A 27,839-nucleotide genomic window follows, 5' to 3' on the forward strand; every position below is an offset into this window, starting at 1 on the left:
GCTAAAGCAGAAACTGAACAAATAAAGGTGCAGCCCAGCTCCCGGCAGGGGACGCGCTTGAAGGCGGGGACGGCTTTGCTGGAGGCAGCGTGGTGCAAAGAAGAGCGTGGCTTCGGGGGTCAATGCCGTTCTCACTATATGACCTTGACCATGTGTCTTAGCGGCTCCGAGCCAGCTTCTTCATCTGTAAGGGGAGGGCATCTGTTGCGAGGATTAAATAAGCTAATACTGCTACAGCGCTCGGGGCCACACCTGAGTGTCACCTTGCAGGCAGAGATTTCTTAAAACCATCTTGTTTCTACAGTCTGCTGGCCGTGGGCCCCACAAGCCCCTTGTGAGCATCCCTGTCCCGAGTACAGCACAGATTCATGCTGCTCTGCTCTGGCAGAAGTATAAGTCCAAACGTTCTGCATTCCGAGGGCTCCGTTATTGGCAAGTCTCAATTGACTCCCCTGGGCATCGGGTACCCCTCATGCCCTAGCGCCACCTCCCCAAACAGCCTCACCCCCAGTGGACACCACTGTTCTTTCTGACCAAGCCCAGTGCTCTCTCCCATGCCAAGTCTCACCCTCAAGAGGGCCACTGCATTCTTAACATTCATTAATAACAGCATGACACCCACTCCCTTCAGCACCCAAACCAGAGACCGGGAGCTCACCCTTGACATCACCCAGGTGACCGATGCCCAATTAAGGCTGATTCTAGTTCTATCAGTTCAATCTCCAGATAACACCCCCACCCACCCTTCACCCCTTCCGAGGCCACTGCCCTCTGGATTCAGAAAGCTCTATGTTTGCATTCTTCTTCTTTTTTTAAATATTTTATTTATTTATTTGACAGAGAGACAGCGAGAGGGAACACAAGCAGGGGGAGTGGGAGAGGGAGGAGCAGGCTTTCCGCTGAGCAGGGAGCCTGATGTGGGGCTGGATCCCAGGACGCTGGGATCATGACCTGAGCCGAAGGCAGACGCTTAACGACTGAGCCACCCAGGCGCCCCTCTATGTTTGCATTCTGTTTCAGTTACTTCTTAGTGGTATAGCCTTGGGAAAATCATCTCTCTGGGCCTTACTTTCATGAGCCCACGAGATGGGCTTGTTGCTAGCTCCTGCCTCATGAAGTTAGCATTTAGATGAAATAACATAATGTATGTAAAATTTTTTTGGATGAAATAATACAATGTTGTGTAAAATGCTTAGCATAGCATGTGGCTCAAAGTCAGTCCTCGGTCCGTGTCAGTTGCTGTCACGAACGTGGGGGTGGCTGTTAGCATCATTATCTGGACCTTGGCCTCTCCCACTGGGGCACTCATGAAGGGTGAGGACCAGGGCCAGAAAGTGAAGACTCACAGTGGCCATCATGGGGTGGAGCCACCTGCGGCCACTGTGGGATCATTCTGTTCCCTGAAAACAACTGAAGATGGGAGGAGGCACCAGAGCAGAACAGCCTCACATCCAGGCACGGACATCGGCTGTGAGGTCGCTGGTCCTCACGGCAAGGGCTTCCAGGGGCCCAGGCAGAGGTGTGGAACTCTATGGATGGAAGGGCCCTTGGACAGCATCTCATTCAACTTCCTGATCTTAGGATGGCAAAGCGGAGTTTCTGTGAGGAGACAGGACTTGCCACGCCCAATTTCACTTAACGAGGGGCGATCTGGGGCTACTCTGTGTCCAGCCCAGTGCTGCACGCTGGACATACAGCCCAGCAGGTAAAGAGTTGGATCCAGACCCAGTTTTCCACGAAACCGTATCACCTACAGACCCCGGAGCAGCCTGCTAAAAACAACACACTTCTGTGTGCTACCAGAGGGAGAAAACCAGAATTCTGTATTACCGATAAATCATGCTGGCCAATTCTCTCAACTGCAAGCTGGAGAGTGAAACACCAAATTGAACTGTTACACAATCAAGAAGACTGGAAAACATTAAGAACAAATCTAATGAGCACAAATTCTTCCATGCCTGCGTTTCGCCTTTGGACAGACAAACAAACTGGTCTGGGCGCTCGGCACCGAGGTAGGAGGTTTGCAACACACCCACACAGCTCCCATGCACTTTCCTCCTCAGTGCCCAGACTCCTTCAGTGTCTTACCAACATATTCAAAACTGGGGGAGAAAGGAACATTAACAGTAAATTGTCATTTTATAAGTGATGAAACTGAACCTTAGAGAAATAAGTAGGTCACAGCCTATAAAGAATACAGTAGCTAGGGGCACCTGGGTGGCTCGGTCGGTTAAGCAGCTGCCTTCTGCTCAGGTCGTGATCCCAGGATCCTGGGATCGAGCCCCACGTTGGGCTCCCTGCTCAGTCAGGAGCCTGCTTCTCCCTCTCCCTCTGCCTGCCGCTCTGCCTACTTGTGCTTTCACTCTCTGTCTCTCTGTCAAATAAATAAATAAAATCTTAAAAAAAAAAAAAAAAAGAATACAGTAGCTAGATAACTTCTACTCTAGGCCATAGGGCAAAAAAAAAAAAAAAGACTTTTGCTTAAGTGTTATATGGGAAGTATGTCCCAGTGCATTAGTTAGAAAAGTCTCCCACAAAAATGATTTTTAGCCTTCTATGGGGCATGAGCGCCTCTGGGAATCTACTGAAAGCTGTGAATTCTCTAGCCCATAAGCGCACAAACATAGTTTTGCCTGTAATTTCAGAAGCTCACCCGTGTAGCCTTTCGCAATTCCTGAGCCGCAGCTAAAGAAACTTGCTTTAAAGTGTTGGTTGTATAGTGACGCAAAATAGCTCAAATCACCTTTACAAAGTCCAAAACTGAAAGCTTTCTGTGGGAGGAGGGGTTTGAATAACAGGTGAAAAATGCTTGTAATCCTGTTTTTCCATATTTCAATCAAAACATGAAATTATGATTTGTCGGGACACACGTGCAGATTAAAATAAAATGTATTTATCAGCCCGCCACTGCAGCCAGAGGATAACACTACATAGGGTTCCAAACAGTTCTAGCAATTGGGCCCCTGCACTAAAAATAGTCTAAGGGCACATTGCAAGAAATCGCCAGCCAGTCTCTCTCGATCCGCGAGAGGTTTTCGCACTCTGTACCAACACTGCATTCAGTCAAGGCGAGTCCACGCTACGGGACGGCACAGAAAGCATCCCCACTGTTGATTGCCATTTACACGTCCGCAATTTAAGATGATATCTCTTTCCCTAAAGGAACGATATTTCATTAACATTGTGGCATTAAGTAACTGAGTTTCTAGTAATACTCTTTGCATTAGAAGAATAGGATTACCCAAAAACTTGCCTGCTGATTTAAGGGTCCGCACGTTCTTCTTTTACCTCTGAGGCCTCTGGAGAAGGGCTAGGAAACAGAGGATTTCCCTCCCAGCTACCTGTGAGAGCCCCAAAGGCTACCCCTGCCTGCCTTACAGCAGGGGCTCTGCCCCTGGGGCGCGGAAGGTGATGGTAACATGAGCCGGCTCCCGCTGCAAATAGCAACAGGCCTGCCATGTGTGAAAGCCCAAATATAGACCTGCCTAGGCTGTCTTGCACTTCTTACCGCTCAAGTGTCACCAGGAGGGGTCACATGCTCTCCCCGGAGTGTCTTCATTTACTAGGATTTGAGGCCTGTAGCTCCACGGTGCTGCTCGGAGGGCCAGTCGTGTGCAGAGGGCTGGAGGCCATGCAGCCCATGCAGGAGGGAGGGTGTCTGAGAGTCCCAGAGCTGGGCAGCTTCCACCTGCGCCCATGGTCTTTTCTCAAATTGTTTTGAACAAGCACAGCTCTGAAGGTAATCAAATGCAACTTCATTTTTTTTTCTTCCACCATTCCTTTCACATGTACTCACTGTGGGAATCATTCCCCTCTCTGGATAAAAAAACAACCCAAACCAGCAGACCCATGACTTTCTGCTTCCTCTTAGGTGACATTCAGTCCTAGGGTCATTTGAAGGCGTAGTCTCCATTCAGTAACTGAAGGTACCGTCCAGAATATTAATGCAAAAGTCAAACTTAGCTCAGCCAGTATCAAAATCTTCTCCCCTACCCAGCCTGGGCCTCTTTAGCTGGAAGTCTGCCCTGGGAAAGGAGGAATGAGGTTGGTCTCTTCTCCCCACACCTCCTTGAGCTGCTGGTGGAATGCCAGGGCAGGAGTGCCAAGGTGATAAGACAGCTCCTAATGGAGTTGATGCCACAGTGGGTGCTAGCTTCAGGCTCTCTGGGCTGGCAGGTGCTTAGAGCTCTCTATCGCGCACCCTCCTTCCCTCTTTATCTCCCTCCTTCTCTCCTGGGGAGTTTTTGTACATCTCTGGAGTTTCCCATTATGGAGACCTTTCCCTTGAGTTCCCACAACAAGGCTGAGAACCCCACTCTTCCAGGGGGTCCCTCGCATTCCCCTTATAGGCCCTGGTGGACCACCTTCACGATCACTCAAATGAGGTCTCCTTACCCATGCCGTTGGCTCTCTTACGCAGGATCTGACGATTCCTTGCTGACTCTGTCATTCTGCTGGCTCAGGAGGCAGACCCATTCTTGGTCCCTGCGAACTCTGGGAGGCAGTCAGACCCAATGCAGCCACCTCCCCTGGCTCTGCCATCAAAGCGGCCAATCCGCTCACCTCAGGCCACCATTGGCCCATCTGCAGGAGATACAGCAAGCTCTCTGAAGGGTCCCTTTGAAGATCCCTCACTGGGCTTGGGGATAGAGGACAGGACTTCCAACCGTCCCCACACCCCACCAAGTGTTCTCCAGAGAAACTGCTCCACCAGTTTCCCTCCTGAGAGCATGAATTGGGTTCTGGACCGTTCCATTGAAAAGTTTGCTTATGGTGATTTGATCTCAGAATTTACATCTATTGCTTTTTAAATCTCAATCAAAATGTTGTTTGAAAAATATCATTGCTGCCAGGTATCTATAAAATAAAAATATAAGAAGCACAATAAAATATCAAAAGCAAAAAAATTGTAAGAAAAAATTTATGCAAAGAGGTATGTACAAGAATGTTCACCACAGCATTATGTATGTTTGCAGAAAATAGAGATTAATCTATGTCTATCAATATAGAATTTGTTAAATCACAATACAGTCAACTCAATATTGGGAAATATTAAAATAATCATGTAGATGTCTATCTTTTATGTGGAAAAGACCAACAATATATCTGTAAGTAGAAAAAGAGTGTAAGGGGCGTCTGGGTGGCTCAGTCGTTAAGCGTCTGCCTTCGGCTCAGGTCATGATCCCAGGGTCCTGGGATTGAGCCCCACATCGAGCTCCCTGCTCCGTGGGAAGCCTGCTTCTCCCTCTCCCACTCCCCCTGCTTGTGTTCCCTCTCTCGCTATGTGTCTCTCTGTCAAATAAATAAATAAAATCTTAAAAAAAAAAAAAGAGTGTAAAATATCATTATAGCATAATCATATATATATTAGAAGATAAATACATAATATAGATATATAAACATACTGTATATAACATAATATATAATATAAATATATAATATATAGTATAATATATAATACAAATATATAATAATATATGATATTGTATATAATGGTACACATAAAATGAGAGCAGGGTTTAACTCTTTTGAGTTATTTTACTTTTTTCTTTACATCTTTGATGGTACCTATTTTAATAACAATTATATATGCACCTCTTATTAATTTTTAAAAATATTTTTATTGAAAAATAATATATGGTATTTGGCTTAGAAAAAGGCCAATATTACCAAAGAACCATAAAGTGAATATAAAGCAGGCATGTATGCTGGTAACAACAATTATTAGGTTTGGTGGGTCCTTGCCCTTATTTTTTTCTAAGAATGTACAAACATCCTTCCCTCACACAGAAATAGAAATTACTTTTGTAATTAGAAATCCTGCTAGTGTCATTTTTTTAAAAAAGATTTTATTTATTTATTTGTCAGAGAGAGAGAGTGCATGAGCACAAGCAGGGGAGGGGCTGAGGGAGAAGAGGCTCCAGCTGAGCAAGGAACCCAATGCAGGACTGGATCCCAGGACCTTGAGATCATGACCTGAGCCGAAGGCAGACCCTTCACCAACTGAGCCCCCCAGGCGCCCCTGCTGATGTCATTTTGATAAAGCAAATAAGTTAGAAAGACTACTAAAAAGGATAAAATAATATAAAACAAATACAGTAAAAAGACATGCTGTAAAAAATATACAAAAAAGATATTAAAACAGACTTGAAGAATTATCAGTAAATCACACTAGCTAAGATAATATATTTAAAAATGGTTCGAGGAAAAATAAATCCCTTCAACTAACAGGTTCTCTCTCCAAGAGGACTGCCAAGAGCAGCAGTTCTGAGTCCAAGGCCCCATAGCCCCACACTGACATTAAAGGGGGTGGGGGGAGCTGAAACAAGCAACTGTAGATCTTAAAGCTACATTCCACAGAGGTTTCTAGATACCCTGGGATCATCTTCAGTGGAGACTGATGCCCTAACCATTGCAGCAGGCTGGCCCCGCTTTCTTGTTGTTTTCCTTTGGGCATAACAGCAACCGCAAATCTCATTTCCGGCTTCCCCAGCTCCAAACCTTCAAAAGCTTTCACCGGTTCCTGAATTCCTGAATCTAACCCTCAGGAGCCCAGTCTCGGAGAAGGGCTCCTCCTCCGGGCTTTCGGGGCACCTCCCCCCCCCCCCCCCCTCGAACCGCCCCCCCCCCCCCCCCCCCCCCCCAGTGCACTCACAGGACGGAAGCTGGCCTGCACTGTGTTTCCGGGTGCGCACGGTGCCTTTCCCGGACACAGACCAGGGCTGTCTTAGTCCCTCCAAGTCACATCCCATCCCCACGTGCAAATTAGATTTCCCCATCTCCTTCAACAGGTCTTGGGGAGCCATGTGGTCTTCTTAGCCTGAGTGTGTATGTTAGGACAGGGTTCTTTGTGGGGTCTCCGTCTCTTTGGCTGTAACAAGAAGAGTGGGAACACACTGTATGTAAACATGCGGTCTGGGACCTGGGATGCTTTGAGGACAGAGAGACATCTTTTGTGTACGCCCCAGACCTGCACACAGTAGACACTCCATGAAAGCTTGTTGAATCGGTAACAACAGATGCATGGCTTCTACCCAGTGGTTGGCGCTTAGAGGCCCTTAGCCAATTAACTCCTACGTTTGATTTAACGTTTGGTCTCAGCAAGTTTGCACCGTCCTCGGGCGCAGGAACCCTCCGGTATTCATGGGCGCCCTAATGAGCAAGGACCGAATCAGCCGGTCCCCGTTCTCAGGAGTTTCGCAGTTTAGTGCAGGAGGATAAGACGATAACTCGTTCATGTAACGAACACTTTTCCTACGTTAGTAGGTACAAAGGTGGAAAAGGTGAGGCAAGAGTGGAAGTTCCCCGGCTCAGGGACAGGGTTGCGACAAGGACTGCTTCCCAGGGCCCGGACGGAGACAGACTTCTGACCTTCTCATTGGCTGCCGAGAACCCGCCCACGGCCGACAGCCAATCAGAGGCGCCGGGGGCGGGGGTGAGCCCGACAGGCGCTGACGCGAGAGCCTTCCAGCCAGAATGTCTCGGTCCGCCACCGGCCCCTGGGGGTGCGGGGAGGCCAGGAGCGCGCGAGCCAGGTCCGCGGGCCGCTGAGCCGCAGGCCATGGAGGACGAGCAGCCCGACAGCTTGGAGGGCTGGGTGCCGGTCCGCGAGGACCTCTTCGCCGAGCCCGAGCGGCACCAGCTGCGCTTCCTCGTGGCCTGGAACGACGCGGAGGGCAAGTTCGCGGTGACCTGTCACGACCGCACAGCGCAGCGGCGGCGGCGCGAGGGGAGCCGGCCCGAGCCCGAGCCGGCCGCGTCCCCTCCCAGCTGGGCAGGCCTGCTGTCTGCCGCCGGGCTCCGCGGCGCGCACCGGCAGCTGGCGGCGCTCTGGCCGCCGCTGGAGAGCTGCTTCCCGCCGCTGCCGCCGGAGCTGGACGCGCGCGCCGGCGGGGCCTGGGGCCTGGGGCTCGGGCTGTGGGCGCTGGTGCGGCCGGCGCGCGCGGGCCTCGGGGACGCGGCGCTGCAGGAGCTGTGCGGGCGCCTGGAGCGCTACCTGGGCGACGCGGCGAGCGGCTGCGGCGGCGCGGCGGTGCGCGACGCGCTCTTCCCGGCCGACGGCGGCGCGCCCGACTGCGAGAGCCTGCGCGACTTCCGGGAGAGGGCCCTGCGCGCGCGGTGGACGGCGGCGGGCGCGCGGCTGCGCCAGGTACGCGCCGGCCCCCTCCCGCCTGGCTCGGCCCGGGCCGCCGCAGGGCTGCGGGCGCGGTGTGGGTGGGTGCGTGTGCAGTGTTCCCGAGAGCCGGGCTGCCGGCGGGCCAGGGGACGGTGGGCGCGGACGGGGCAGGGACAGGTGCCTGTCACCTGTGGGGGAGCTGGGGACGGAGGGGAGGGCGTGCATTCTCCGTCTGGAGCCTGCCCCCGACCCCTTTCTCTGAAGACGCTGGCAGAGGCGGCTGTCCTAACAGGATCTGCCAGAGAATAGCGGAAGCAGAACCGGAAACAGCTGTAGTACATGTGGGAAACAACAACACAGACTAGATGTAAACACTTCCCGGTTCTGCGAATGCGGGGACAGGAGCAGTGGAGACCACTGCTTTAGAAAATGAAGGGGCCTCTAGGAGAAAGGTTTGGAAAGGTGACGCAGACTCGGTCAGATGGAAAGCCGCCGGGGAGTGAGCTTTATTTATCGATTTGGATTAGCAACAGGAATGCAGTTTTAAGCTTAAAAGAGGTCATGGGGGGACGCCGAACAATTCATTGTTGGAGTGATAAACTTACAGAATTTGAGGGGAGGGGGAACGCAAGTTCCCAGAAGGGTCTGGGAGAAAAAATACAGCGTGTCCATCCACAATTTACTACGGGTGGCCAAGATTTAGTGCTCTAACACCCTGCACATGTCTTCTAGCTTGCGCATTCTCATTGTAGGCCCTTCTTAATCTGGATGATTTTTCTGTGCATTCTTTTGAGGAAGGGCGGGGGGGGGGTGCGGGAGAAGAATTCAGCCACGTTTCAAAATCTTAAATTACATCTCCTTAAGCTGCATATAGAATGAGCTTTTTAAGTTAAAATGGCTTTATAAAAGGAGTTTGTTAGGGGTGTCACACCGTTGAATGATTACAGCAATAACATTCTGCCATAGATATACCATGATTTAATTTAACCATTCTTGTTTTATTGAGCCTTTTGGTTGGAGTACAATAGCATTTTAAAATTTAATCAGTATTTTAAATATTAAAGTTTAGGGCATTAAAGTTTCTTTAGTTTTATTTGTTTGGTATGATCTTATAAATCTGTCCTTACTTGAGCTCTACTTACATTCTGTCTTCTAGGTTCTTCAGGGGCACGATAAAGCCCACACCATGGTAGCACTAATGAATGTTTATCGAGAGGAAGATGAAGCATACCAGGAATTAGTTACTGGGGCAACTATGTTCTTCCAGTATTTGCTGAAGCCATTTAGGGATATGAGAGAAGTTGCAACTTTATGTAAGCTTGGTATTTTGGTATGTTTTCTTTATATTTTTTATTTTATCAAATTTACTATTTGTCACATATTATTTCTTTAGTCCCATTTAAGATTTGGTCTGTGTTTGCACCTTGGGTTCACCCTTCTGTTTGGATGGTAGGATATATATATACTGAATTTATTTTTTAAAAACTAATTTTAAAATGAAGGCATTTTACATTGGGCATCTCTGAATACATTAAGATTTCTGCAGCTTTCCAAGAGTTAAACACGTTCTTTGCTGATGACTTGTTTTTGATGTGATGCTTATTTACTTTAGCCTATTTTCAGCCTCTAAGGACATATGCAGATTTCTAAGAAACAGAATGAAAATATAAATAGCAAGGCCCTGGATCATAATTCAGTAATTTAAGCTTTAGTAAATATTGCCATCGCTCTTATCTCCTTGAGCTATGGAACAACCCAGTGACCCTAGTTAGAATAGGCATTCTCCTGTCAGTGTTACAAAGGAACCTAGAGCCCAGAGAGGTTAAATAGCTTCCCTGGGTCTCAACCAGCTGGAATCAGAAGACATTAGAGAGATCTCTTGATTTCTGCCCCCCTGCACTGGGCCAGCCTTCCACACAGGTACTCATGGCCCCTGCCAAGCTATCCTACTGTAGAAATTGTATCCTGTTTGCCACTTAAATTTCCAGAGAAAGTTGTTCTGCTCATTATTCTGAAAGTTTATTATTTGGATAGTCTTTTCTTCCTATGTATTTTTTTTCTTTAACAGCTTCACTGAGATATAATTCACAGACCATACCATTCACCTGTTTAAGGCGTACAATTCAGTGGTTTTTAGTATATTCATTTGAGCAACTATCACCACTCTCTAGCTCCAGAACGTTTTCATCACCCCCAAAAGAAACCCCATTCCCCCTCCGACCCTAGGCGACCACCAGTCTACTTTCTGCTTCTGGGCATTTTATCTTGTATGGGATCATACAAGATGTGGTCCTTTGTGTCTGGCTCTTTTCATGTCGCAAAACGTTTTCCAGGTCCATCCATGCTGCAGGGTGTACCACAACTTCCTTTCTTTCTATGGTCTTACAGTATTCACTATATGGATATCGCACATTTTACTTAACCACTTAGCAGCTGATGGACATTTGGGTTGTTTCATGGACATTTAGGTTGTTTTCACTTTTTGACTATTAGGAATAATGCTGCTGTGAACATCTGTGTACAAGTTTCTGTGTGGACATATGTTTTCATTTCTCTTGGATGTATACCTAGCAGTGGAATTGCTGGGTCATGTGGTAACTATATTTAGCCCTTCCAAAGAACCGTGAGACTGTTTTCCAGTGCAAACGTGCCATTTTACGTTCCTACCAGCAGTAAATGAGGGTTCCGGTTTGTCCACATTGTTGTCAACACTTGTTATTGTCTGTCTTTTTGGTTTTAGCCATCCTAGTGGATGTGAAATGGCGTCTTGTAGTTTTGATTTACATTATCCTGATGGCTAACCTGTAGGTATTTCTTATATTAATAGCTTTGTAGAAGAATTGGATGCTAAATGACTACTAGCATATGTTGTAATTATCAATGTATAGATTTTACTATCTTTTAGGTTATTGTATTATTTTTGCCCTTCAGAGAATTACTGTATTGAAAAAGCTTCCTGCCACATCCCTAAAAGAAACTGTAGCAACAGCTAACACTTGAACGCTGTGTACCAGGCCCGGTGCTCAATGTTTAATGACACAGTTGTCCTTTAAACAATTGCGGGTTTTTTCTAAATTTTTTTATTTTTAACGTAATCTCTACACCCAACGTGGGGCTTGAACTCACAACCCCAAGATCAAGAGTCTCATACTCCACCAACTGAGCCAGCCGGGCGCCCCTAAACACTTACGTGTTAATAGAGAAACATAACTTGAGAGCATTCCTGTCTCGAAAATGTTATTCTAGTAATGCAAAGTGAAAGTAGGTTTTTATTTTTCGTCATGCCCCAGAGTATTCCTTTGTCTTCCAGGTGGTGCCTAGCTTAGAGCCTCATTCATACTCAGTAAGGAATTGCTGAATGAATGAAATTTAATTAACTAAGTAGTAGTAATAAAAGTAGTTGAGGGGCACCTGGGTGGCTCAGTCAGTCAGCTGCCTTCGGCTCAGGTCATGATCCTGGAGTCCTGGGATCGAGTCCCGCATCGGGCTCCCTGCTCAGCAGGGAGTCTGCTTCTCTCTCTGACCCTTCCCCCTCTCGTGCTCTCTCCTCTCTCTCTCTCAAATAAATAAATAAAATCTTAAGAATAAAAGTAGTTGAAATAATCCATATAACCAATTTCCTTTCAATTTCCTGTGGCTCTGCATTACTATTCTCTCTTACTAATACAATTTTCCCTTCTTTTGTAGAAATCCTTGGATGAGGATGATTTGGGTCCTAAGAGGATAGTTGCCTTGCAGAAGGAAGCCAAAGAATGGACCAGACAGACTGAAGAAGCTATAGTCTCTATTCAGGACATTACAGTGAATTATTTTAAAGAAACAGTAAAAGCGTTAGCAGGTAATAAAATTCTATACTAAGATGTGCGTCATTTTCATTTTATACAACAAATATTTGAGTGCCTCTTGACCACGAGGCACTGTGTTTCCCAGGAGCTAGGGATTCAATGTGAGGATAAGCATTAACAGACACTGTACAGTCTGGTGAGGGGAGAGAGATCTTATGTATTCCTTCAAACACATGAAAGATGGCAGTAGCAGCTGGCCACACGGAGAAGAGAAGTAGGGGGCTCTGAGAGCCACCAAGAGGCACGAGGTTCCTTCACTAGGTCAGTGAAAGCCTCTGGGGAGTGGGCCTGCCCGATCTCTGAAGGGTCAGTGGGAGTTGAGAGAGCATCAAAGTGAGGGAAGAGAGGGGTGCCTGAGTGGCTCAGTCATTAAGCATCTGCCTTCGGCTCAGGTCATGATCCCAGCGTCCTGGGATTGAGCTCCGCATCGGGCTCCCTGCTCTGCGGGAAGCCTGCTTCTCCCTCTCCCACTCCCTCTGCTTGTGTTCCCTCTTTCGCTGTGTCTCTCTGTCAAATAAATAAATAAAATCTTAAAAAAAAAAAAAATGTGAGGGAAGAGTGTTCCAGGCAGAAGAAACGGCACTCACCAAGTTCTATGGCTGGAGGGAGCTTGGTGAGTGTGAGGAACTTAAGGAAGGCCTGGGGGCTGGAGACAGAAGGGGAAGGGGCACAGGGTGTGAGAGAATGCCGTAGACAGGCAGGGGTGAGTGGGGCCGGCGAAGAACTTCTGTCTGATGGAGTAAGTCAGTCATGGTAGATGATGACCCCAAACAGGAAACCTAATGTCTGTCAGTTTGTTAAGTTCCATTCATAAAGTGAAACATCATGTGGCTATGAAGTGTGATTCTCTGTATCTGTTTTTATAAATGGTGAGAGTTCCACGATACAGTAAGTGAAATAAATAAGCTACAAAGAAGAATGATGATTTTGTGGGGTTTTTTTTTTTTTTTAAAGATTTTATTCATCTATTTGAGCGAGAGCACAAGCAGGGAGAGGGGCAGAGGGAGAAGCAGACTCCCCGCTGAGCAGGGAGTACAACATGGAACTCAATACCCAGGACCCCGGGATCGTGACCCGAGCTGAAGACAGACACTCAACCAACTGGGCCACCCAGGCGCCCCTTATGTGGTTTTTTGTTTATTTTTTGTTTTTGGTTCAAACTGTCTGTCTAGCTTGACGTAGAAACGGTCTCAATGTATATGCACCAAAATGTAAGAAACATCGCCTCAAGTAGATGAGATTCATGATTTATTATTATTTTTTTAAATGAAGTATCTAACATTTTTTGTAAAGATTTTATTTTTAAGTATTCTCTACACCCAATGTGGGGCTCGAACTCACAACCCCAAGATCAAGATTCCCACGCTCCACTGAGCCAGCCAGGTTCCCCAAAGTATCTAAAATTTTTATACTGATGTCCATGTATTATTTTTGCGACAATAAAAAATCATTAAAATAAAACAGTTTTTCTTTTAGAAAGGATGTTTTGCAAGTAATGTGGAAGGCAGTAAACAAATTAGCTCGGGATAAATTTTTTCCCTTTTCAATGAGTTGTAATCATGTTTTATTTTATTAATTACAATCCAACAGGAATGCAGAAACAAATGGAACAGGACAAGAAGAGATTTGGCCAGGCTGCCTGGGCCACAGCAACTCCCAGGTTAGAAAAACTCAAGCTGATGGTAGCCCGAGAGACTCTGCAGCTCATGAGAGCCAGAGAGTTGTGTTTAAATCACAAAAGAGCTGAAATTCAGAGAAAGGTAAGACAAAGATAAATGAAACTTGGATGAAAAAAAAACCACACACACACTTTTAGGGCACGTGGGTAGCTCAGTGGGTTGAGTGTCTGATTCTTGATTTCGGCTCAGGTTGTGATCTCAGAGTCTTGGGATCAAGCCCCATGTCGGGCTCCACGCTGGTCATGGAGCCTGCTTAAGATTCCTTCTCCCTCTGCTTCCTACCCCCACCTCATGCACATGCATGTGCACACACACACACGAGAGAGAGAGAAAGGGAGGGAGGGAGGGAAAACCCTACATTTGTAGGTAGCACCTTTCTTTCCAAGCACAGTTAAGAGACCTTTCTTGCTTTACTCATTCCAACATCTTTTTTTTTTTTTTAAAGATTTTATTTATTTATTTGAGAGAGAGAGAATGAGAGAGAGCACATGAGAGGGGGGAGGGTCAGAGGGAGAAGCAGACTCCCTGCCGAGCAGGGAGCCCGATGTGGGACTCGATCCAGGGACTCCAGGATCATGACCTGAGCCGAAGGCAGTCGCTTAACCACCTGAGCCACCCAGGCGCCCTCATTCCAACATCTTTTACTAGCTGAGAATTTAGACTGTGGAAGGTTGGCCATAAAGCTTCCTTTTGGTCAAGATGCTTTTGAAACATTCTGTTGTAAGATGTTCCTGGTAATAACACTGAGCTCAGTACTGAAGTGGGTAATACACTTAACAATCAAGCAGTGTTTCAGCACAACTTGAGAGGTCCTTCATCCTAGGATCACAGCCACTTAAATTTCTTCCTGTAATGTTAAGAGTTTGAAGCAGGAAACACTGCAAATGCCTCACTGCCATTGATTTTTCTCTAAACCTAAATGTTTTCGTATGTTTCAAGGGTAAGTTAAAGTATTTGTAACAAGCATTGAATAAGGCATTTTTGTTTTGTTACTTAAAATGGAAAAATGTTTCTTCTCTGTCCGCTTTCTATTTGGTCCTAAGCAGAGAATAGAAAATTGTCCAAATGTATCTAACATTAGCTTTCAGTGTACTAATTATTTTAACTTGCTCTTACTTTTTTCATGAAAACAAGATGGAAGATCTTCCAGAACAAGAAAAAAATATAGATGTTGTAGATGAATTAGAAATACAATATTATGAAGTCCAATTAGAGCTGTATGAGGTTAAATTCGAGATATTAAAGTATGAAGAAATACTGCTTATAACGCAGTTGGACTCAATTAAAAGGCTTATAAAAGGTAAGATTTATATTTAAATGTATATGTTAAAATGTCTAAATCACACCTTCAAGGAAATAGAAGCCACATTATTCTTATAAGTTGGTTAAAACATCTACTGAAATTTCCTAAAGTTTCCTTTTAGCATTTTTGTTATTCCAGTGATATATTCATAGTTAAACACACAACAAAACAAAGAAAGGAAAATGGTTATTCCCAGTTCCATCACCTACAGATATGGAGTGAGAACAGTGTGCTGGGGAGCTTCGTTTGTATACTGATGCACATAAGTAAATATCAATTTTTAAACCAAAACTGTATATCCTGTCTAGTAACCTCATTTAATAACCACCTTTCCATTTAAGTAAGAAAAATATCAGACATTTTAATGGCTTCACAGTATTCGATTATACAGATATACCATGATTTTCAGTCTTTCACTATTGCAAACGACAGTGTGGTGAAGAACCTTCCTTTACACATCCTTGCGTGTAGGAGAGAATTTTTTTTTTTTAATTTATTTATTTGAGAGAGAGCGTGAGAAAGAGCACAAGCAGGGGGAGTAGCAGGCAGAGGGAGAAGGAGAAGCAGACACCCCGCCGAGCAGGAAGCCTGATCCCAGGACCCTGGCATCATGACCTGAGCTGAAGGCAGACACTTAACCAACTGAGCCAGCCAGGCGCCCAAGATTATTTACTTGGAATAAATTTCCAAAGGTGGAATCATTGGGTCACGGACAGTGCAGACTTCACATGTTCACACATACCTGCTAATGCTACAATAATCATCCGATGCACATTTTTTCCTCATCTCTGTTATCTTCTGATTTCCAAATTCCGTACTACGTAACGGCCTTCTAGACTGAGGTTGTGCAAAAAGACAGTCGCGGCAGATGATGACTGTTTCCCCACACTTACGCCATTCTTTTAAGTTCTTGCCTACTTGATTGAAAACAATGACATCCTCTACTTTTCATGTATTTAATCACAAGCATGGCAGGCACGATTTTGCATGTTTACTGGCCGTCTGTATTTCTTTTATTAACTGTCTATCCATGGTCTTTGCCCATTTTTCTTTGGAATGTTCCCTTTCCATACTGAGGCTATTACTCTATTATCTGTCCTGGGTTGCAAAGAATTTCTCCCCATCATTTGCTTTTTCTTGCCTTGAAGAAGTACTTCATTTTTAGGAAGTCTGATCTGCTTTCTGTGTTTGTTGTTACACCTGGCAAAGTGCTCCTCATCCCCAAACTTATCAACATTTTACTGATGTTTTCTTTTAGTATGTTTGTGATTTAAAAAAAAACACAAAACACTTAGCTCTTTAATCCAGGTTAAATTAATTTTGATGTGAGGTAGGAATCTAACCTACCCCCCAAATTGCTAGGTAGTCCCAGTCACTGATTTTGAAAACATTTTCCCCAAGTGCTTTGATGGCTTCCTATCTCATATCCAGAATTATTACATTTATTTTAATCTGATTATGCATTATTCTTTTCGCTAGTTCATGAGTGGCTTCCGGTGCCGGTCCCATATGTTCTTATCACTGTACTTGGATGTACATTTTAGTGTATGGACAACAGGTACCTCCCTCAGTACTCTGCTTTTCCTAAGGTTTTCTGACTCTTCTCATTCCTTTATTCTTCCAGACGAACTTTAGAATCATTTTGGCAAGTTCCAAACCAAAAAAAATCTGTTTGTTTTTTTGGTGAAAAAACAAAACAACCCCCCCCCCAAAACCAGAACTCCTTGGAATTTTTATTGGGATTATGCTTAAAATTAGAGATTAATTTGGGGAATCATCTTTGCAATTTTGAATCTTCCCATCCAAGATCATGTATCCTTTTACTGAAGGCTTTTTCTCCCCCTCAGGTTCCTCCAAGCATAATGATTTTCTTCATACTGAATCTAAACATTTAATTTAATCCTAGGTATTCAAAAAACTTTACAGTAATTTCAGGTTATAAGTATTTTACATATTTAGGGGAAAATCCTATTTAAAAAGTTAATCCGGAAAGATGCATGCCAAATCGTTCATAATGTTCTCCTCCAGGAATGGGATTCCAAAGGTTTGGGAAAGGAAGAAGAAAATTCCACTTTCTATTTTATTCAGTTCTGTAGGGCTGGGATTTGTTACAAGCAGCATGTACTTTTAAAAATATGTATGTAATCAAGATTAAATATCTTTAAGGCATCTTAACGCCACACTGTTGGTAGAATGTAGGTTGCCTTTCTGGAGGGCCACTGAATGCTGATTATCAAGAGCCCTGACATTCATCTTCTAAAGAAGTAGTAAAAATGTACGCAGAGGGGCACCTGGGTGGCTCAGTCGTTAAGCGACTGCCTTCGGCTCAGGTCATGATCCCAGGATCCTGGGATCGAGCCCCGCATCGGGCTCCCTGCTCAGCAGGAAGCCTGCTTCTCCCTCTCCCACTCCCCCTGCTTGTGTTCCCTCTCTCACTGTGTCTCTCGCTGTCAAATAAATAAACAAAATCTTAAAAAAAAAAATGTACGCAATTTTATGTTCAGATGTTCATCACCGTGAAATTGATAATAATGGAACCCTGGAATATTCTAACAATACAGAATGCTCAAATTAGAGAATACTGTGTTGCCATTAAAATTCTATTTCCATCACATGGAAAATGTCTTCTTAGTCTGTGTTACTGATAATGTGTGGCTGTGGCTGTGTGTACGTGTACACACACGTTAATTGTGGCTCTCCCTGGTACAAGTCATCTTTCTTACATTTAAAGTATTTTTATGTGTTATTTTTTTTATACCCAACCATGTTTTAAGAACGTCATCAATATGTTTCTAGATAAAGAGGAGGAAGTTGTCTATTACGACCCGTGTGAAAGTCCAGAGGAGCTGGGAGCCCTGGATGGCGTGCCGGGGCTGCCGGGGGACAGGGCCGTGCAGGTGAGAGAGCTGAGCCGGCAGTACCAGCGTCTGGAGTCCCAGCGGGGCGGGCTCTGCGCCCGGAGAGCCCGTCTCAGGAACAGGCAGGTAGGCGGCCTGCCCGCCCTCTTTCCTTCCCCATCCAGGACAACTCCTATGGAAAATAAAGTATTGAAAATACTTGTATTTTTCAATACAAATATTGAAAGGCAGGCTTTCTACCAATACGGCGATTAACTTCTGGTGTGTTTATATAGCTATCAGTGGCTACAAATATATTTACATTTTTTTTTAAAGGATTCTGTTTCTTTTGGGGTCTAAGCATTTATCATAATCTCTAGATTTTGATTAATCCATTCAACAACTGTTTTGTCGAATGCCTGCTGTATACACAGGTATTTTAAAGATCATGGTAGGTAGAAATGTCTAATAATCAGCTATAGTACATTCTAAAATTTATTCTATTGTAAATTATTGATTATAGAATATTAGAAATAACGAGGCGCCTGGCTGGCTCAGTCAGTAGAGCATGCAACTCTTGATCTTGGGGTTGTGAGTTTGAGGCCCATGTTGGGTGTAGAGAGGACTTAAAAAAAATTTTTTTTTAAATCTAAAAAAAGAATATTCAGCTCATATCAATCCTTATATTTGGGAGTGATTTTTTCTTAATTTTTAAAAACTCCATGATTACATAAAAGGTAATATACCAAGAATGATTCAACACAGTTAAAATATAGTTTGTTTGGTTTTTTTTTTTTAAGATTTTTATTTCTTTTTTGACAGAGAGAGACACAGCGAGAGAGGGAACACAAGCAGGGGGAGAGGGAGAGGGAGAAGCAGGCTTCCCGCTGAGCAGGGAGCCCTACGTGGGGCTCGATCCCAGGACACTGGGATCATGACCTGAGCCGAAGGCAGACGCTAAACGACTGAGCCACCCAGGCGCCCTAAACCACAGTTTTTAATATAATTTTCTAGGTATTTGTGGGTTGGATATGGTTGTGTAGGTATGTTCGGAAATGTAATTACTGTTGTAATATTATGGGGAGATGTGTTTAAAACAATCACATGGAAACAGATTCTTAGGACACATGCCATTTCAGCACAGGGGATGTCTGTGTGTCCCCTCATTTCCACTTGGGGGCTTTGCTTTTCCATCTTTCACGGCACTGAATCAGCTGTGGTCCTTACCACCAGGTGCCGTCGATCCCTGTAAATAGCCTGTCAGCAAGGGCCCTGTGACTGAGGGGAGGCGGGACCCTGGAGCCACGCCAGAAACTCTTGAGAATGAATGCCTCACACGACAGCACACAGTGCCTCCTTCTGCTGAACCGCTCTGCTAGAGCCCACGGTAACACAACGTGCAGGTGACTTGTCTTGTTCCCCCAGGATCAGTGCAAAGAGAATCATCGGCTCCGACTGCAGTTGGCTGAAGATAGTAGGAAACATTTTCATCAGCATCATAGTATCCAGGTGGTAAGTGGTTGAAGAGAACATGTCTTGTTTGCATCACGTGACACACTGGCTTAAATCTGGACAGTGGAACTCCCCTGCCCTGGATGGGGGCAGGCTTGTTCCTGGGGAGCCTGCAGTCCAGCCCTGCAGCCTGCGGAGGGGGCACGGGAGTCGGGCGGGGGCAGGCGCCAGCGTCGGGTCACGGACCCTTTCTTTCTCAAGACTTCTACTTTGAGAAATGTACAAACATATGTTTCTTTAAATATAGAAAAGAGACAAGATGAAAGAAGAGGAGCAAAAGAAAAGAGAATGGATAAACCAGGAACGCAAAAAAACACTCCAGCGGTTGAGAGCATTTAAAGAGGTAAGTTCTAGAAATAGTCACCTCACCTGCATTTTCTGGAGAAATAAATGAAGATCACCCATGCTGGGAGAAGAGTGTCAAGTATTACGAACAGATTATTTGGAACACAAAATGTTCCCCAAACGCCATTATTTTTAGTGTAGAAATAAAAAACAAAAATATTAGAATATTTTTTAAAAGATTTTTATTTATTTGAGAGAGAGTGAGCGAGCACACACACACAACTGGAGGGAGGGGCAGAGGGAGAGGGTGGAGCGGCCCCCCGCTGAGCAGGGAGCCCGATGCAGGGCTCGATCCCAGGACCCTGAGATCACGACCTGAGCCGAAGGCAGACGCTTAACGACTGAGCCACCCAGGCGCCCCGAAAATATTAGAATATTAAGCAGTTTTTGACGCTGCTGTGCACCAGGGTTCTTGCTCTCCCCTCCTGCCCCAGTGGTGCGGACTCTGCCCGCCGTGGTGTTGCCCAGCCAGAAAAATTGAGAACAGGTAAACTGGCCTCAACTTTAACTCGCTTTTTCCTCACTTGTAATAAAGAATTCTCTAAAATGCAGTCAAGAGAGCATAGTGACACAGTAAAGTGCTCTGTGAAAAGCTGAATAGGTTTAAAAGGAAAGTAAATAGCTACTTATTTAAAAACAGTGTTAAACATTGTTTAATATAAATGGATAAAACATAAATCCATCCTCATCACACATCTACAACACACACCTTCACAAAGACCCAAGTCTGTAGCTGCCCCCAAAAGGAGAGCTTACCCGCACCCAGACAAAATTCTCGAATAAGGTACTGAAGGTGTGCTGAGATGCCAACAAGAAAAGGGACCACTGGAGTGATAAATCAGGACACACTGACTTCAACTTGTTTCTGATGTGCTTACTACTCTGATCATTAATGAGCACCTACTGTATACCGGCCCGGTGCTAACATGTACATTCATTCTCATTTACTTCTTAACCCTGCGGCCCCGAGCGGCTACACTTGGCTTAGGCTTATATGCCTTCTCCTGCCCAAGCAGCACATCAGAATCAGCTGGGGAGCTTCTGAAAGTCACGAATGCCCAGACTGCACCTCTGGAAGTGGGAAGACCGAGGAGGAGGGATGCCGTGTAAAAACCAGATGAAAACCAAGCAAATGTGTGCAGGACGACCGGTCGGTCAGCTCTTACTGGAGGGTGCTGGTGAATGGGGTGCAGTCAGGATGGAGGACGGATCTGGGGGTGCAAGGCCGGCTCTTTAGCCTCGAACTGGCTGATCAATGACCACTTTTCACATGTGGAGATGGGAGGCGTAGACTGATGGAGGGTGACAGGACCTACGCTCTCAACAGACTGGAACAGGGAGTGAAAATATCAAACCCACTGACCTCACGTTGGTCTAAAGTGCAGGTTTTTTGGTCCTTGGACAAGGTGCATCCTTCTCCAGAGGGTGGTGGACAGGGGTGCAGAGTGCGTGGGGTCTCAACGCAGGGAAAGAAGCTTGAGCATTTAGTTCCCTTCAGCCTTCCACCAGTCACTGTGGTGAAGCTGCGGGAAAGCCCGTGCGTTTGTAAGATGCACAAACGGAAGCCGCTTCCGGAATGAGGGGGTCCCATGTTTGCCAAGAAGCGCCCCCTCACTGGGGACAGAGCCAACTCGAGCACATTTGGAAGGAAGGAAGTAGGAGCAGAACACCGGAAGTGAATCATGCGATACGTGATACTTGCTGAGCCCAGACAGGCTGTTTTTAAATATCTGAGGGGCTGCTAGGAGGTCAAGGGCTGAATTGGTCTTGGGTGAGCCCCGGGGAGACAGACTTCCCAGCAACGTAAGGCAGAACTCAACCGGCCAGAGTCACAGCGACTTGCAGCCGCAGGGATGCCGAGGAAGGGGTCCTGCGGGGTTGGGCATCCCTGCCATCAGGATGGTTGGACGACCCCTGGAGTCTGGCCTGAAGTTTCCGGGACCCCAGTTCTGTCTATGTCACATAGTCACTACATGATAGCGACTGACTGCATTGGTGAGGTCTGGGTCTTGCTGCCAGCGCTTTCCTGTTTGCTGTGGGAAGACTTAGAGAAATGCGGGAGGGAGACTGTGCAGGGGTCAGACCCCCCAGGAAGGTGAGGCAAGTGAAGTTTTTGGTATCCTAGCGCATATGAAAGTGATGATTATACTATATTGTCATCTGTTAAGTGTGCAAAGCACCATGTACATACCTTCATTTAAAAGTACCTCACTGCTCAAAATGCAATCGTCTGAGCCTTCAGCTAGTGGTAGTCTTTCTGCCGGTGGAGGGTCTTGCCTCCAGGTCACTGGCGGCTCAGGGTGGTGGCCGCTGAAGGTGGGCTGTGGCCGTTTCCTAGAACAAGACCATGATGAAGTTGACTGTCTTACACGGGCACAGTTTGGGTGTCCCAAAACAGTTGTTCGTTGTTAAAGATTGTATTTATCTGGAGAGAGCACGAGAGCACAAGTTGTGGAGAGGGAGAAGCAGACTCCCCGCTGAGCAGGGAGCCCAATGCAGGGCTCGATCCCAGGACCCTGAGATCATGACCTGAGCCGAAGGCAGACACTTAACCAACTGAGCCACCCAGGGGCCCCTCCCAAAACAAATGTAATAGTAACATCAAAGATCACTGATCACATATCACCATAACAAACGTAATGATGAAAACATGTGAAATGTTGCAAGAATTGCCAAAATGTGATACAGAGACATGAAGTGAGCAAATGCTGTTGGAAAGATGGCCCCGATAGACTTGTCTGACACAGGGATGCCACATACCTTCAATTTATAAAAAAATGCATTATTTGCAAAGTGAAATAAAGCAAAGTGCAATAAGATAAGGTATGCCTGACTCTTTGTTTTATCATGAATTACACTTACGGTGTATTACTACTAAGTTTACATTAGTATCACATTACATACAGCCTCTGCCAGTTTTTTTCCACCTTAAATTACATTTTTGAAATGTATTCATGTTAATATATATAAATCTAGGTCATTCTAATGGCTACGTAGTATTTACATTTTATGTGTTTCATTGGCTAGTTAATGCCTTCATTAGGGACCACCCTCCCACCACTCAAGATTCGTTTTTTTGGTAAGGTTATGTTTTTCTTTATCAAAGTTAATACCCGAGAGACCAGAATGTTTTAAATTTATATTCTTAGGGGCACCTGGGTGGCTCAGTCGGTTAAGCGTCTGCCTTCAGCTCAGGTCACGATCCTGGGGTGCTGGGATCCCTGTGTTGGGCTCTCTGCTCAGCAGGGAACCTGCTTCTCCCTCTGTCGCTCCCCCTGCTGTGCTCTCTAGATCTCTCAAATAAATAAAATTAAAAAAAAATAAATTTACATTTTTAAATTATAAAATCTACTCTAAACCTAAAAATAAGAGCAGAGACATGTTACACCTGTCACTTTGAGGTCCACTCGGGGGGAATTTTTCATACAGCTGTTGTTTTACATGGTTATAAACGTAACACTGTTATCATCTGTATTTTTTAAGAATGTTTCACCAACTTTGTGTACTGTTTGATTTTTCGTTGCTTCCTAATATTTTAAATAGATTCACCATCATTTTCTCAGCTAACTTCCAATTGTTACTTCGAGTCTTATTTTTATACTAAAACTGAATGTTTTCATATATGTACATATTTTCATATATTTATTTTATTGCAGAGGAAGCATTATATATCAAAGGAATACTTATTCCCTAGGCATAGATTTAGGAGCAAGGGTGGCTGTCCAGAGTGAGAAGGAGCCACGTTGCAAATGAGAACCATCCATGCAGAGGCGGGTTGGCGTTTACTTACAGCACGTTTCCGCATTCTGAGCATTCTGACGGTTTGCACTGTGGCAAGTTTCTCACAGGAGTGTTTCCTTTTCAGAGATGTCCAGGTGGGTCTGTACTAAAGACCCCTTGCTCAGAACCTGCAGCTCCATGCCTGCCACGTGGGCCTTCCCCACAGACCTCTCCGCTGGCCACCGGAAGCCATCCGTCCTCTGGGGAGGCCCGAAGCGGGCCCCTCTCTGAAGTCAGTAATGCGCAAACCCCCGAGGATCCACACAGCTCTGGAAATACTGTCCAGAGCTCTGTTGCTGTTGGTGATCAAACACACTGCAGATCTAGTGAGGAGCTGTCACGGCCGCCTCCCCCTCCCCCGCCGCCGCCCCCTCCCCCACCGCCTCCCCCTCCCCCACTGCCCTTCCCTGCTGGGCCCTTTTCTTTTTCTCCGTCCACGAATCTCCAGAACTTACACTTGAGGACTCTAGTAACAGCCGATGAGCCACGTCCCCTGGTGTGCGAATCGTCCAAGCCGTCCGCTGGAAGAGCACATTATTCCTCAGCCGGTTTCGAAGTCCCAGGTAACTGCTGGGGTTCTGTGCCCGCTCAGTTCTCGAGTGGCTGGCTGGAGCATTCTCGCTGTAGGAGCAGTCACCCTCAAATCAAAATCTTTTGCAGAATTCTCTATAGTCTTAAAATTCTCCAGCATTGGCTGCCTTAAGTTATCGCTCTCTTATTGCAGAGTTAGCACAGGCTGAATCTGAGTTTGCTAAACGCTAACACTAACTCATCTTGAGGAAACAATCTCTGTACATTTAATGGTCCCATGACTTGGGGTTGCTGTTAAAGAATCCCCCGTTTCAGGTTCTTAAGACACGAGTATGCGTTTGATTTCTGCCACTGGGATTTTTCTCGGTATTGCTTAAGCCTACTGTTGCATCTCTGAGTCATTTACAGAATTTAGTTGTTGCATTTTAAGCTGAACATTGGTTGGGAATTATTGTCGAGGAACATTAGAATACAGAAGGCTGTTCTTACAGACTGGTAGACTGAGAATCCGTATTTTGGAAGATCTTTCTAAAATGAAGTGGTCAAAAAAACCAGCAGACCCCGTTTTGCCTTTGCAAGTACAATACACTGAATACACATGAATATTCTTTGTTGAACGAGGGCTGTCACTCTGACTTGTAGTTCTAATTATGGCTGATACATTGACTCTTGGGGAGACTGGCTTAAATCCCTCTGCCCAGACTCAGAGCCTACTGCTTTGGGCAGGGGGGAGGTGGTTAGATAAATCCCAGAATTCTGTGGACCTCTGTTACAAAGACTGTGTCTAAGCGCCTCCACTGAGGATGGGCAAGGCTGCTGCAGTAGGCAGTGTGGACCATCTAAACAGAACCGTTCCAAACTGTGGTTCCAGTGATTCTGAATTCACAGTCTCACCGTACCCAGAAGCAGGTACAAATGAAAATGGCCACACTCTTAGATGGAGACCAACCGGCCCATCTGCATGGGGTTTGCAACAACATAGTGTGAATGAGGAGCAAGAGCATGCACGCCTCGGCCTGCAGTTTGGGTGTGGGCAGACCTCGGGTGGGGGCGCTCATCCCAGCTCAGGGCTAACGCAGACGCGGTGTCGCGAGGCCCTACTCAGCACACGCATAGCGCCTCATTTCACTGCAAAGAATCAGAAGATGTGACTTAGCCCCTGAAAATGCCCCAGACTGTGACACTTGGTCTTCTTACTCCTGGAAGGGAACTATCATGGATTTAAATCTAAAATGAAATAGTATTTTGTCAGTCCTCGCCTGGCTTCTCCATCCCAAACCAGGAACTCCTCCTCCTTCTGCAGGACACCCCCCCCCACCAGATCTCTACATTAGGGGCCACAGCCCCGCCCCCATCTCCAGCAGGTGGTCACGGATTTTACCCCCTCGGGGGTCTCAAGGTGCCTGAGTAAAAATGGCTTCTCCTCACCAAGGCCTTGAGACTCTGATCTCATTTGTGTTTTGACAGCATTTTGCACGTTCCCAGGTAGAAGCTGCCCGTTGGCTCAGGTAACTCCCGGGGGGGGGGTGGGGGTGGGGGGACGAAGGCGGTGCGTGCGGAGAGGTCCCAGCGCCGCCTCCTCCAGGCTCACTGTCATGGATGAGCTTCCTTTCAGCCTCTGTGTGCAAACCTCCTCCTGTCACTGTCACAGAACGAGTCACCACTGACACACCCAAGAGTGAAGTCAGAGAAACACGGCGGGTGCCCAGTAGGAAAAGATTTTCTGAAGAGTAGGAAGCAGACTGGAGGAGATACAATTTCCAGAGCCTGCGCGCCGCTGTCCCACACACTGGGTCAGATTATCCGTAGCCCAGGGATCCCCCAGGCTTCAGGAGCACACAGATAACCTCGGTGTCTTGAAAAGCAGCCGTTGTGAGGACACGTGTGCGTGACCGTGCCTCCGAGCTGCTGCGGCTTCGAGGACGGGGCGGCCAGGGAGCGGCCAGGGGTTGGCAGGAGGGATGACCCTGCGCTCACACGGAGCCTGGGGTTGGCCTTCCTGGCCGGTAATCGAAGCATCTGTGTAATGGAACGACGATGTGCTGAAATCGCATTATTGACTGGTGTGTGACTGAACGTCCTGGCATCTTGGGTGGAGATAGTATGGTTTCCTGATCAGACCTGCTCTGTCTGCTCCATTTCAGGATCCATGGATGAAGTGTTGGCCTCCCGGAGGGGCACAAGCCCTCTGCAGAGGGTGGACGCGCCCGCTCTGACCCCTCCCCACGCCTCCTTCAACGAGCAGCTTCTGGCCGCCATCCGGCGGGGGGTCAAGCTGAAGAAAGTTCACTCCGGCCTCGGCCTGAGCCCCAGGAACAAGCCGCCCAGCGACCTGGAGAGAAGTATCAAGGCGGCACTCCAAAGAATCAAGAGAGTGTCCGCCGACTCGGAGGAGGAGGACAGCGAGGAGCAGGGTCCCGGCGACGAGTGGGACCGCTGAGCCCTCTCCACCGCCGCGGGCTCCCTGCGCTTGAATGAGGTGCCGCAGACCCAGACCTGTGCTCTAGAAGTCTGTGAACGGGGCCGCCAGCCACGTGACAGCCCGAGAGCCGAGGAGGGCCTGGCGTGAGGCTTGCAGCTTTTCTGGAATGCCGTGGCTCTTGCAATCAGGGCAGGAGGTCAAGGGGTGGTGACTTCCACACGCCAAACTGGAGTTGGGATCTAGGAACCCACGTTATTACTGGCCTAAGAGAATAGCATTTATTTTTCACCAAGGATTATCTAGAATCATTCCCTTATTCCGAAAAGAAGTTGCTAGCACTATGGTAAGGACGCCGTTCAGCTACTGACCGGGTCTTCCTGTTTGTGTGGAGTAGTGGTCTCCTCCCATCGGAGGGCTGGAATGTGAACACGATTTTAGCAAGAAGCAGAACAAGCTGCTTATAGCCTGGAAATAGTTTAACTATTTTAAATAAAATATATTTTATGTATCAAGCGCTATATAAACTCATAATAAAGAACTATTTACAAAGGATCAGTGTCACTCATGCGGACAGAAAACGTAATATCCGAACACAGCTGTCCCTGCCTGGCGGGGGCAGGGGTGGTTTAAAGTTTTTAACGAGATTTCAGATATTTGTTTAAGCAGTTACTAAGGGTGGGGGAATAATGTTCCCCTCAGGAACTGAAGTCTCATGTTGGGACCTTTCCTCCTTGCTTTGTGTTGAATTCAGGAAGGGGAAGGGGTCAACACAAGGCAGTGTGCTCATTTCTCAGACTGTCCAGAGTACCCCCACTAACCTCAGAAGCCTCACCCTTGCCCTGGCCATCCTGGATTTCCACAGAACGAGATGCATCGACCTTCCTTTGTTTCCAAAGAAAAGTTATTTACCAAAACCCCTCCCACTTCCAGATTCTTCTTAACTAATACATCCTCATAGAGTCAGGCCTGAGGGGCCTCCGCTGGAGGGATTGGGCACCTTCTTCTGCAGCTGCAGCCTCGACCTCCATGTGTGGCCACTGTCAGGTCGCCCACAGGTCTGTCCCGTGTCCTGCCTTCCCCGACCTCAAGAGGGGCCAACCCGAATCCAGCTCCAGTGCGTGAATGTGTGCGCTCTGCACTCACAGCCCAGGCTCTGCTGCTCCCCCTCCGGCCACCTGCTGGCCCTCAGTCCCAAACCCGAGGCAAATCCTCAGGCCTCCTGCCCCAGCACACACAGGCCAAGCTTAGCACGGTTCTCTGGAAAGAAACTGGTATTTTAAAAAATGGCAAAGCCAAAGCTTTGCTGGACTTCCCTATGCTTACTTTGCAGTTTGGTATTGTTTTTATTTTAATCATTGTAATTTCACTACCTTGAGACTTACTCACGCATGGATAATTCTCAGAATAAGCTTTGTAAGGGCTGCCAAAGACAAGAAGCCTTCGGAAATAGGATCCTTTTCCAAAGAGAG

At 46.6% G+C, this 27,839-nt stretch overlaps 1 protein-coding gene across 1 annotated transcript; it reads left to right on the forward strand.

Moving 5' to 3' along the window:
- Positions 1-7,492: 7,492 nt before the first annotated feature.
- WHAMM (WASP homolog associated with actin, golgi membranes and microtubules) lies at positions 7,493-26,913 on the forward strand. The gene is made up of 10 exons (XM_021680684.1): positions 7,493-8,149; positions 9,273-9,446; positions 11,804-11,954; positions 13,552-13,721; positions 14,775-14,940; positions 17,740-17,927; positions 19,206-19,292; positions 19,540-19,635; positions 23,503-23,980; positions 26,093-26,913. The coding sequence occupies exons 1-10, from the start codon at positions 7,562-7,564 to the stop codon at positions 26,386-26,388; spliced, it is 2,394 nt and encodes a 797-aa protein (XP_021536359.1). The 5' UTR covers positions 7,493-7,561; the 3' UTR covers positions 26,389-26,913.
- Positions 26,914-27,839: the final 926 nt, after the last annotated feature.

This window comes from Neomonachus schauinslandi, chromosome 9, assembly GCF_002201575.2.
Source record: "Neomonachus schauinslandi chromosome 9, ASM220157v2, whole genome shotgun sequence".
NCBI lineage: Eukaryota > Metazoa > Chordata > Mammalia > Carnivora > Phocidae > Neomonachus > Neomonachus schauinslandi.